This window comes from Saccopteryx bilineata, chromosome 2, assembly GCF_036850765.1.
Source record: "Saccopteryx bilineata isolate mSacBil1 chromosome 2, mSacBil1_pri_phased_curated, whole genome shotgun sequence".
In the NCBI taxonomy this organism is placed as follows: Eukaryota; Metazoa; Chordata; class Mammalia; order Chiroptera; family Emballonuridae; genus Saccopteryx; species Saccopteryx bilineata.
In genome coordinates this window covers 387204520-387216838 of record NC_089491.1, presented here as the reverse complement: position 1 = coordinate 387216838, position 12319 = coordinate 387204520, and the positions used below count along the sequence as shown (strand labels likewise).

General features: G+C 51.6%; 1 protein-coding gene across 1 annotated transcript in view; it reads left to right on the top strand.

Annotated features, from left to right (window-relative positions):
* PIK3R6 (phosphoinositide-3-kinase regulatory subunit 6) overlaps nt 1–12319 on the top strand; it is a 52811-nt gene that overhangs the window by 2810 nt on the left and 37682 nt on the right. Inside the window, exons 2-3 of the mRNA XM_066255540.1 lie at nt 3459–3571; nt 12158–12241. Coding sequence (XP_066111637.1) covers nt 3559–3571; nt 12158–12241 — 97 coding nt within the window. The 5' untranslated portion in view covers nt 3459–3558. The remainder of the gene's footprint in view (nt 1–3458; nt 3572–12157; nt 12242–12319) is intronic.

The window sequence follows — 12319 nt, the reverse complement described above, 5'->3', positions numbered from 1 at the left end:
ACAGTGTCTGACATGGAGAAGGGGCACAACACGTATTTACTGAATGAATGGATGAACCCATACACTCATCGATTTGGTCTCCAATGGAAGACAAGCTTTCCTGCCTCCTATCTGTAGGACGGTGTCCGTCACACAGTGAGGCTCAGTAACTCTTGGACAACTGAAGCAGTGAATGAACGCCGTGGGCAGCGTAGCGTGAGAGCCTACAGTGCAGTGACCGTGGGCTTCTCCCGGGTCGTTGGTACTCACCCCTCAGCTGCTTCCCGTGCTGCCGATGCCAGATGCTGGACCCTTCCTGACTGGTGGCTGATGTATTTCTTTCCCGTGACAGCACATTCTTGCTGTGACTAGGGGAACAAGAGAGGGCAGGACATGCGAGCTGAGCTCTAATGTGCTCTCTGCTGGGTCAGGGACACAAAAGCAGCAGTTGGACACTGCAGCCAGGTTGTCTGATATGGGGCCTGAGACAGATTCCCAAGCACAGGGGGCAGAGGAGCCTGCCACGTGAGTAGGGCAGAGCACAGTGTCCTCACGACTGTGTCTGCGTCCCCTTCCCCTGGGAGGGCTGTCTCCTTTGCCAGTGCTCTGAGCATCAACATAACGTGTCCTGTGCAGTCTGTCCTACCAGCCATGCCTGACAGATCTGTTTCTGCTGCCTAGCCTGGGGAGCAGCTTGGGGACAGTGACACTGTCTTGTTTCCCTGTGAGTGCCTGGTAGTCGTTCATCAACAGTATTTATTGAGGGCTTTCTATGTGGCACACACCGCGTCAGGTAATGGGGCACCGGCGGTGAACGTGCCAGGGTCCCGCCCTCGTGCAGCCCGAGTTCCAGTGGAGACAACCAGACAACGAGCAAACAGGACATTACAGCGGTTCCCTGCAGAAGGAGATGGTGGCCCAGGAATGCTGGTCAGATGGCTCAAGGGTCCACGGGGCAGCCCCAGTGCCCGGCTCGCGCCAGGCGTTCTGTAACGAGCTCTTCTCTGGGGGAGCTGGGACCTGAGCCACACACAGTAGGGCTCCCGGATTGCAGGTTCACTGCCCCCCAGAGCCTAGCAGGAGGCTAGGGAGGGTGAATGGTGCTGCAGACAAGATGAGCGTGGTGACCAGTAGGAAGGGCGGGCGCAGGGGCCCTTCTGCGGGGGCAGTGGCGGCTCAGCGCCCCGATGGCTGCTCTGAATTGTGGACCCAGGGTTGCCAGATCCTCCAGTGACTCCTTTTGAAGAAAACCTGGGAATCTTGATTTTTATGGAAAATATAACTCTTGAATGTTGGCCACAGGTTGAAAATGTTAACCCTATGGCTCCTTTTGGGGAAGGGACCTGACAGACCAGAGGAAGGGTGAGAAGGACACTTCATTACATTGTATAGCCACTTAGACCTTTTAGATGTTTTTCGGAGACATGGTTTTTCTAGGCAGAGCGCGTCTCTGGTTCCCTTGTGCGGATCTGTGAAACGGGTGTGTTTTCAGCATGTTGTGAACAGCGGGTCTATGAGAGTGTGGACGTGCTTGTCGTGGGCTGGGCGTGTGGCTGCGGTCATTACGAGTCACAGGCAGGTAGACCCCCTCCTCCCGAGAGCAAGGGCTGTGTCTCATTTATTTATCTATACACTCTGGGGCCCTGCACAACTTCCGCCACATGGATGATGTCTCACAGATTTGCTCAGCAATCTCAGTGACTTGGATTACTGCCAGAAACTGGGAAGAGAACCAGAGAATTGTTCCAAGTCTGTGGGTGGAAGTTTATTTCCTCAGTGGTTACTAGTATAAGCAGTTTTTCTAACGCTTCTAGAGGCTTTTCATCATTTCATTTTCCTAGAAAACCATGTATGATATAGAGGGTTCAGATTTTCCTTTTTTGCTACAAATACATATATATAGATATATATGTATGTGTGCGTGTATATGTATATATAAGGTCTACCGGAAAGTTCTGTCCGTTTCTATCACAAGTTTCGACACGTAAGCACATGTTTATTTGGCACATATGTGCCTCTCTATCTTTATCACTTAATGTATACATACTGACGTAGCAAATTAACTAAAACAAAGTTGATTCACGTTAGTCTTATGTGTGAAGCAATAGTGTACCTGTGGCTACTGATAAAGTTCACTTACGCCACTATATTGTATACGAATTTCAACAAGGAAGAAATGCTACAGAAGCATGTAGAAATTTATTGAAAGTGTTTGGTGAAGGTACAGTTTCTGATAGGACATGCAGAAGATGGTTCGAAAAATTCGAAACAGGTGATTTCGACCTTTCTGATAAGCTACATTCTGGGCAACCATCTTTGATCTATGACGATATTGTTAAGACCATGTTGGAGCAAGATCCTTTTCTGACATCGGAGATCGCAGAAAGGCTTAATTCAGCTCAGCAAACCATTTCAGACTATATTCGGAATATAGGATTGGTGTGTAAATATATTATTTAATAAAGTTTATTGACGGTAAGAAAATTTGTATTTTGTTTTATTCCAAAAACGGACAGAACTTTCCGGTAGACCTTATATATGTGATATTTGTCCTTCCTAATATTGTCTGTTTGCTCTCTCTCTCTTTCTCTCTCTCTATTAGCTTTTCAAAGTGTTTGTGTATGTGTTTATTTATTTAAAATTGTTTTCAACCTGGCCAATTTGCTCAGTGGTTAGAGTGTCAGCCCAGAGTATGGACGTCCCCGGGTTTGATTGCAGTCAGGGCACACAGGAGAAGCAACCATCTGCTTCTCCTCCCCCTCCCCCTTCTCTCTCTCTTTTCCTCCAGCAGCCAGTGGCTCAGTTGGATCCAGTATTGCCCCAGGTGCTGAGGATAGCATGGTTGGTCCAAGCGTCAGCCTCAGGTGTTAAGGATAGCTTGGTTGATCGGAGCATTGGCCCCAGACGAGAGTTGCTGGGTGGATCCCAGTCAGGGCACATGTAGGAGTCTGTCTCTCTATCTCCCTTCCTCTCACTTTAATTAATTAATTAATTAATTAATTAATTAATTTTTTCCTTCAAAGAACAAGCTCTTGAATTCACTCAGAGTTCCTCTGCTCCTCAGCTGCAGAGTCTGTTACCCTGGGAAGCAGACTTTGAGAGCCCCTCCCGCTGAGGTCCTGATTCAGGGCGTGGGCTCGAGAGCCAGGCGGTCCGAGTTCAAGTGCTCATTCACTCCTTTCCTTACTAGCTATTGCCCCTGAAGAGTTATTTAACCTCCCCGTGCTGCCATTCCCCATCTGTAGGTGGGAGAAAACAGTGCCTCCCTCAGGAGGTTAACATTAATACGAAGGGCCTGCCAGTTTCTGTGTGCTTAGGAGAGTGCCTGGCGCGTGGCAAGCACCACAGAAGCGTTTCTTAAATAAGTCTAGACTTGCCTCCGGTGTCCTAGAAGCCTGGGACTCCCGGGAGCCTCTCTATTCCCCAAATATACTTTCTGCACCTCCTACCTCTTACACCTGCCGCCTCTTATTTTGCAGAAACACCTCCGTGCAGGAAAAAAGAAAAAAAAAGAACCAACCACCGTACTTTCCATTCTGCTGTCCGAGACGACCACATCCTCCTGGCGCCCAGGCTCCCATGGAGAGTTCAGGTCAGTGTGGCCGGGGGACGGGGTCTAGCGCACCTGCCTGCGTCATGAGGGAGACCCTTTCGCAGGTGAGAATGCCCTCGCTGCTGGCCGGAGGACCGCCACCCAGCCAGGCTGAGACCCCACTCCGCGGCCCCAAAGTGAGAACACCTTGAGAGATGGACACCCCCACACGTGTGAGCACCAGCTGTTTGCAGGTCACTGAGCTAGACACTGGGCATCATGACATTCAGACAAGATTTATTACCAACTTACTATAACTCGTAAGTGGCAGGGTCAGCATTGGAACCCGGATCTGACTCCAAAACCTAGATTCTTTTCCTTATACCAAAGTGAGACAACGAGGAGAGACCACCCTTGTCCTAAGATGTGTATTAACCAATGGTCAGCCAGCAAGTCAGAGCACATGCCTCAGGCCACCTCCAGTGCCCTTGAAGATTCCTGTCCTGGGGAAGGTGAGGGGACCCCCCCCAAGGCAGGCACAGCTACCAGGTCGTTAGCATTCCTAAGACACACACACATTCCACACACCCCACTGACCGACAGTCAGGGAGCCCCGCGCCCCAATGACTGACAGGGAGCCCCGCCCCCCACTGACCGACAGTCAGGGAGCCCCGCCCCCCAATGACTGACAGTTTGGGAGGCCCCCCCACACACACACTGATCGTCAGGGAGCCTCCCCCAGTCAGAAGACCTAGCTGGGTCAGGCAAGCCTGGTGACTCCTGGTGTTACAATATTTGGGTGATCTTAAACCAGAAGGGGTTGAGCTAGGAGGACTGGTGAAGGGAGACAGCTCTGTGAAATCTAAATGTTTCAGAACCGACTTACTTTGCACCGGCTTTAATCATAACAAAGAACACATGCTGCGCTGTGTTTGGGAAGAGAGGCGTCCCAACAAGGTTCTTAGGCTACAGGCAATAGAAACCCATATGGCTAATCTAATGTTTTCAAAAGTGGCCAAGCATTAGAAGGAACAGCTTGAAGCACAGGTTCCAGAAAGCACAGGAGGAGGGAGACAGTGACCTCGGAGAGCAGTCCAGGCATCCTTCCCTCCTGGCCACCCGCACAGGGCCCACCTAGACGAAGAGCAAGTCTGCTGGCCAGCTCCGTCTGGGCCCACCCCGAGACCAGGGCAAAGCAAGTCACCGGGGTCACAGTCTCGCTAAGACTACGATGAGCAGGGAACTTGCTGGGCAGGTGACACCCCTGATATTCATGCACAAGATGTGAAAATGACCCCCCCCCCATTCCAATCACTGAAAGGAATAGCTTAAAATGAGGAGGCTGCCCTGGGAGCGCTGAAGGGTCGCTTCCCCATCGTGATCGGGCTGTCTTCCCAAATTGTCATTGTTCTGAAGTTTCCGCCCCCTCTTCCGGCAGCTGTCAGGGTGCTGCCATCCTGGAGGTAAGAAGGAGGGTGCCTGAGAAATAGGACATTTATTCCGAGGGATGCAAAAAGGGCAACTTTTCAAGGGCACCAAAGCTGTTGTCATTTTGCCATCCTCCAAACGCAGGCAAGATTGCAAACAGTTGTAGAACAATCTGAGCCTTTACTTGTCGTGGGGGGCAGGGGCATCAGGCACGGTGAGCCGTGCTACTCCGCCAGCGGTGTGCCTCCCGGCTGAGCCAGTCATTGCCGGTGAGCAGCCCTGACGCTGAGCTGCAGCTGTCTGCCCACCAGGGGACTCTCTGGCTTGGAAGGGCAGTTAGTGAAGTCCAGGTAGTCAGCAGGTGGGGACCCATGGACCTCAGGAGGATGGACCGCAACTCAGGGTTCAAGGTCAGGAAAAACAATCACCCTTTGAAATGAAAACTGATAAACACAACGTATACTGAATGACATTCACGTGTACAGAACTAACCTGCCCCAGGAATTCCAGTCCAAATTGGAATATACATAAATGAACCACAGTTGTCTCAATTGTATCGTGACTCACCCGTTCTGAGATAATGAGACCTAGGGTTAGGGATTCTACAGCCAGGGAGGGGGTGCTGGTTCTGACAGCTGAGATCCAGAGAGTGGGGAGGGCAGCCCTCCTCAATGCCCTAGTTTGAGGGAAACATCCCTTGGAAATTACAAGTTCAATTCTGTGGGTAGTCATTTTGAGTGTACCAGGTGACCTGAGGGTCCCTGTAACCCTTCCCTCTGGGAGGACATGTCCACTCCTTCACTCTCCACTCCTGGGGAGAAGGCTGAAGAGATAGTTTGATTATCCCAGCAGCGCTCCTCATCCTGACGCCACGGTCCCCTGAGGGCGTGCTGGTCAGGTTCCCCAGGGAAACAGACCCGGGAGGAGGTACATACACATATAGAAGGAGAGTCATTACAAGAAGTTGGCTCTTAGGAATATGGAGGCTAACGAGTCCCAGATCTGCAGTTGGCAAGCTGGTGACCCTGGAAGGCGGATGGTGTAGTTCCCATCCAAAGCCTGGCAGGCTCGAGACTGAGGAAGAGCCAATCAATGTTTCAGTTCAAGTTCAAATGCCGGGGGGTGGGGAGGAATCAGTGTCCCAGCTACAATGCAGTCAAGCAGAAGGAATATCCCATTACGTAGGGGAGGGTCTGCCTTTTGTTCTGTTCAGGCCTTCAACTGATTGGATAAGGCCCACCCATATTAGGGAGGACACCCTGCTTTACTCAACCTGTTGATTAAAATGCTAACCTCCCACTGAAAACACCTCACAGACACACCCACAATAATGTCTGACCACGCTTGTGAGCACCCTGTGGCCCGATCAAGTTGACACAAGAATTAACCATCACAAGTGGGTAATGGAGTCACTTCAAAAAGACAAAAATTGGTCGGCTTGAAAAAAAACATCTGAGAATGTCTGAATGCTGTGGCTGGATCCAAAGACAGTTAGGGCACTGGTGTTTACAGGGTTACATTTCTGACCAAAGGTAATATCTTTTACAAAACAAGCTAATGGACAACATAAATAAATAAATAATAACCATTCGCCAATTGTATTTTTAAAAATCCCACCACCACCACCCTAACAGCCGAGCTCATCGCCAGAGAAGGCCGTCCTGACGCTGTGGCCATTCTTCATTCTGGGGTGATTATCCTCTGTGGACTCTGAGCACCTTGTCACTTGGTTCCTTCCTTGGTGAATAGATTGGTTATCCAGAACTCCAAGCTTCTCACCCAAGACAGTGATTCTCACATTCCCTGCACAAGAGCTTCTCTTGGGGAGTGGTTTTAAAACTTGATTATGTGGCCCCACCCGCAGAGAAGTGATTTTCGTGGTTTGGGGGGTGGGCTGTGCGGTGGTGTTTCCTTTGAAAGCCTTCCAGGTGATTGTAAGGTGGGGACCTGGGAGAAAGTGAACACTCCCAAGAGGGGTGTGGGAGGAAAGCTGACCTTGTCTGGGATTGCAGGGCAAGGGAGAGCTGGCATTGCTGGCATCGCTGGATGTTGAATGGCCCGAAATCATGGAGCAGACCCTGAACTATGGGGTTCTTCCGTGGTTGGCATCCTGCCAACCTTTCTTCTCCTTTTCTCCTGTTGTCTTTTTGTTGTTGTTGTATTTTTCTGAAGTGAGAAGCAGGGAAGCAGAGAGACAGACTCCCACATGCACCCAACCAGGATCCACCCAGCATGCTCACTAGGGGGCAATGCTCTGCCCATCTGGGGCGTTGCTCTGTTGCAACCGGAACCATTCTAGCACCTGAGGCAGAGGTCATGGAGCCATCCTCAGTGCCCAGGCCAACTTTGCTCCAATAGAGCCTTGGCTGTGGGAGGGGAAGAGAGACAGAGAGGAAGGAGAGGAGGAGGGGTGGAGAACCAGATGGGTGTTTCTCCTGTGTGCCCTAGCCAGGAATCGAACCCAGGACTTCCACATGCCGGGCCAACGCTCTACCACTGATCCAACTGGCCAGGGCCTCTCCCATTGTCTCTTTAGCTCACATCACCTACCTTGGTCTGAGAACTGGGAACCTTTTTTCAAGCAGTTTTATTGGATCATTTACTTCCGCACTCCAACCCAGGCACACATAGAGAGATGTATGCTTACAGTCTCCCCTGGGCAGGCCCTCTCCTCTCTTTCCCCAGTAAGTGGGGAATGCTCACATGTAAGAGTGCAGCCTTAGCGAGAGTATTTGACAAAGAGAAAGCTCTGCGGCCTTGCGTGAAATCACCTCTCCCCTCTGAGTGTCATTTCCCCATTTGTAAAACAGGAAGAGAGTCTCCAAGCTCCTTCCAGGTCTGACCTTCTGTGATTGGAGAGGCAGTAAGGGGCTCTCGGGCCAGAATCTACATGGAGAACAGGGTTTGCCCTGCCAAATTCACAGGGCTTCGCTCAGAATTTAATGAGATCATTGACTAGAAAACGCTGCATGACCATGAGTCAGAGAATGCTTGTTGCTACACCCAAGGCCCTGACTCCGTGTATTTACACAACTGAAATGCTTGTGTCTCACATTGCCATCCAATCGAGGCTCTTCGCAGTCTTTCAGGGACTCGGCCTTCTTCCCTGTTGTGGTGCCATCATCTTCACTGTGCGTCTTCCAAGGTCAGCACGGATTAGGACGAGAGAGCGGGAGGGATCGTGCAGAGGGTCTCATGGCCAGGACTGAAAGTGGCATCTATCACTTTTACCACATTCTGTTGACCGGAACTCAGTCACATGGCTCCTATCTATCCCCAGGGGAGCCTGGGAAATGCAATCTTCCCAGATTCTTGCAACAAAAATGAAATTGGTCTGATGAACTATAACGCTGTCTTGCCACACCCATGTAAGGCTCACTGATTGCATACCTTTCAAGGGTTATTTAACATCAAGTATTCATAGGAACATGGTTACCTGATAGTAATATCCCACCTGCCTGAACGGAGGCGAGAACAATAATAATGAGTGTCATTTATTTGTTGGCATTTCTGAGTGAAGACATTAGACATCTGTATCATATATGAATGACCCCGAGACACTTAAAGGACAGGAAATACCTTGTTTCTTTATGTTACTTCATCAAAACGAATCCCGCTCCAAGCCCTCATTTTCCAAGATCAGTGCGAATTCCCACGTCATGGACTGGAGGTGCCTGCACCACCCACCTGGGGATCTTGTGAAAAGGCCGGGGTTTCAAAGTCGGGATAGTGGGAGAAGTCCGCAGTCTTTATTCCGCTGTGGTTGCAGGCCCAGAACAGCTTGGCCAGGCTTGCAGGGTCCACGGGGAGACGAGGGGTCCTTTGGGGAACATTCTGGTGCTCTGGGCAGAGAGTTTAGCGCTTCGCTGCCTTCTCCAGAGATCTTTGCCAAGCTATGTCTCAGCTAGCCCCGGTCTTCCTGGCTCCCTGGGTCCCCATAACCCTTGAGCCCCGTATCCCTTGGAGAATCCAACCGTAACGCTTTGGGTTGTCTCCTTCCTCTTCAACCAAAGGCTGCATGCAGGTCCCCATGCCGTTAAGATCATCTGGCTTGAGTGTCCCATTCCCACGGCCAGGGGTCCCAGAGTCCCGGGCTTGGGGGGAGAATGCAGACGAGTGAGAGGAGAGGGAACGAGGAAGCCCTGGAGGGCCAGCGCCTCCTCTCGAGGGGCAGCTGCTCCCGGCCCCGGACGACTGTCACACGGGAGAGGAATGCACGCCCAGTGTCAGCAGACTTTCCAGAGAACGCCAGAAAACGCCAACTTGAGTGCAAAGTCTCCTGGTTTGTCAGTGTTGGCAGCTGATTCGCTGTTTTAAAGACACTCGACAAGCCCAAACAAAACACGTCTGCAGGCCAGATGTGGGCCAAAGCCGAGAGTTTGTTCCGCTGCCCAGACCTTCAAAAACAAGTTATTTGGGGCTGTCACCCAGGGATACGGGCAACTTCTCTATTTTTCTCTGAAACATAAAAACTTAAGTCCCTTTTGCAAAGCGAAGGGAAACTAGAGCCTCGAAGACAAAGGCCTGTCTGCTCTTCTAGTGAGGAGTCAGGGAGGAAATCAGTCATCACAGTTGTAGGTCTTTGTGTGCCTTCCCCGGGAAGGAAGAAAGGGGAGGGAAGGGAGTGGTGGGGAAGGAAGGGAGAACGGGAGGAAGGGAGGAAAAGTAGGACGAAAATGGAAGGACTCTTAACAACAATTAGTTTTGTGGGATTTTTAGATTTTTCTGAAGTGAGAAGCGGGGAGGCAGAGAGACATACTCCTGCATGCACCCAACCGGGATCCACTCGGCACGCCCACCAGGGGGTGATGCTCTGCCCATCTGGGGCATCGCTGTATTGCAACCAGAGCCATTCTAGCGCCTGAGGCAGAGGCCATGGAGCCATCCTCAGTGCCTGGGCCAACTTTGCTCCAATGGAGCCTTGTCTGCGAGAAGGGAAGAGAGAGACAGAGAGAAAGGAGAGGGGCAAGGGTGGAGAAGCAGATGGGCGCTTCTCCTGTGTGCCCTAGTCAGGAATCGAACCCGAGACATCCACACTTGGGCCGACGCTGTACCACTGAGCCAACCAGCCAGGGTGAACAACAATTAGTTTTTTAGTAACTCACTCTGCATTAAATCTTCTTGCAAGAGGGAGAAGGGCAGACAAAAGGACAGCTGTGACTAGCCTCGTGCCAGGCTAAATGACTTCCTTGCCAGTTCGGGGAGATGCTACACTGTCCAGCAGAGCCATGGAGCTGCCCGTCTGTAGGCACCATGGCGCGGGTGCCTTGGCCTAAACACATTTAGATTTCTGGATGGCAGCCTGTTGATTTTTTAAATGTGTTATCTCTGTCCTATCTGCTTCCAAAGCATGTGAATATCCGAGGCCATTAATAAATGTGTTAAGTGGGACATAAAACAGAAACACCAAAGAGGAACAAAGAAGAGAGGTCCCCGTCACTCGAGAGGAGCTGATATTGAGGCGGGGCCCCAGTGTGGCTGTGATTTTTCTGAGCGCTGAGACAAAAGGGGAAGCCCTGAGGCTTATGCCAGGTACCGTGTCTCAACCAGAGTGGGCGCACTTGCCTACAAAGACGAGCTCTTGATTGGCACTGACCATAATGAGGAACTTATGGTGCAGGTCAGATCCTCCAAGAAGCGGATATCAAGACAGAACTAGACCCGCAAGGATTTGCGTGGGGAAACCTTGCAGGGCAGAAAAGGCAGAGGGAGCTGGAGGAGACGGGGAGAACAAGCTCTCAGACGGCTGATGCAAATCTGACACCAAATGGAGGGGAAAGGGCAGGAGGGCTGGCGTTAATGTCTCAGCCGGCCAGGCAATGGGGAAGGCTCAGCAGGGCAGCTGGGGAGTCCCTGAGCCCAAGTCAGCCCAGCCAGCAGAGAAGGCTTGCACCTCCCAGGATGAGCCCGCCTGGGAATCACTGCTGCTCTGTGTCGGCTAGGACGCCTGATCCTAGCACAAAACAATAGAGTTCACAACACAGCGCCACAAAGCTCCCCTCCCTCGTCAGCTAGACTGCTTGCTCGTGGTGGGAGGTCAGCAGGGTGCAGCTCACAGTGACCACACTTTCCAAACACTGCTTGTTTATTTCTGTACCACCGTCACAGTTTTGCCATGTCAACGTGCCACTGCTAGAGGAAAACTCATCCTGACACTTGTTCAAATGAGAAGGAAGACTTAATCAGGACTATGGCAATGGGGAAGGACATCAGCTCAGCTTTGACTAAGGCAGAGATAACTGGGATTGACAGCCGACAAACAGAGAGAGAGAGAGAGAGAGCCAGGGGCTGGGAAATTACTCAGAGGAGACATCAAGGGTGCGGGACTCTTATAAAACTGACCTGACAGGGTCCTCACTAGCAGCAGGTCCAGGACTGACTCATCAAAGATGGAGGATGAAGAACCCGATCAGATAGCGGGGGGTAGGGGGGGGTGGATCTCTACAAACTGACAGCAATATTCTTGCTACAGCTCTGCTGGGCAGGCCAAAGACAGGACAGGGGCCAAGGTCAGGGCCTCGTGGGGACAGGGCTCGGAAGAGTCTGAGTCAGGTTTGGTCAGAGAGAGAGTCTTTGTCACTTCCTGGTATTATCTGATATGGTCCTTTAAATTGACTTTAATTTTGCCCTGCCTGGTGGGGCACAGTAGATTGAGTCGACCTGGGATGCTGAGGTCCCAGGTTCAAAACCCTGAGGTCAGGGCCTCAACGCGGGCTGATCTACCTTGAGCGTGGGGTTGCTGGCTTGAGCATGTGTGTCATCAACATGACCCCATGGTTGCTGGCTTGAGCCTAAGGTCACTGGTTTGAGCCCAAAGTCACTGGTTTGACCAAGGGGTCACATGACTAATTTTAGCTTCATGCATATGTTGAGGAACTAGTTACACATATGTCTCTAATACATATTAGGATGAGTTCATCTTCACTCAGACATTAGGGTTACTCGTGTACCATCTTAAATGTCTTGTGCACCGCCGGTGGTGTACATACCATTCTTTGGGAAATATCGGTTTTACAAAAAACACAGAAATGCTGTTTGCAAGGCTGTCCTCCAGCCTTGGCCCCTCTGCTGGCTGCCAGCTCTACTTCGGGGCACCTCTTAAGGCTCATAGGAGGGTCTAAAGGCATTTGGGGGAGAGTGGAGGTGAGGGGAGGTTAGGACCAGGGAGGCTGAGCTCCCAAACCCCTGGCCTCAAAGAGCCCCGCCCCTGTCGCCCAGATGTGGAGCTGGACCTGCAGCGGAGCGTGCAGGCGGTACTCCGGGAGCTCCGAGCCCAGGCCCCGGCCCTGAGGAGCCTCCAGGGTAAGAGCCAGCAGGCACCCCCTCTGTGCCCCGCCCCGCCCCACCCTGCCCTTTCCACGCGTGCTCGGCCAAGTCGGG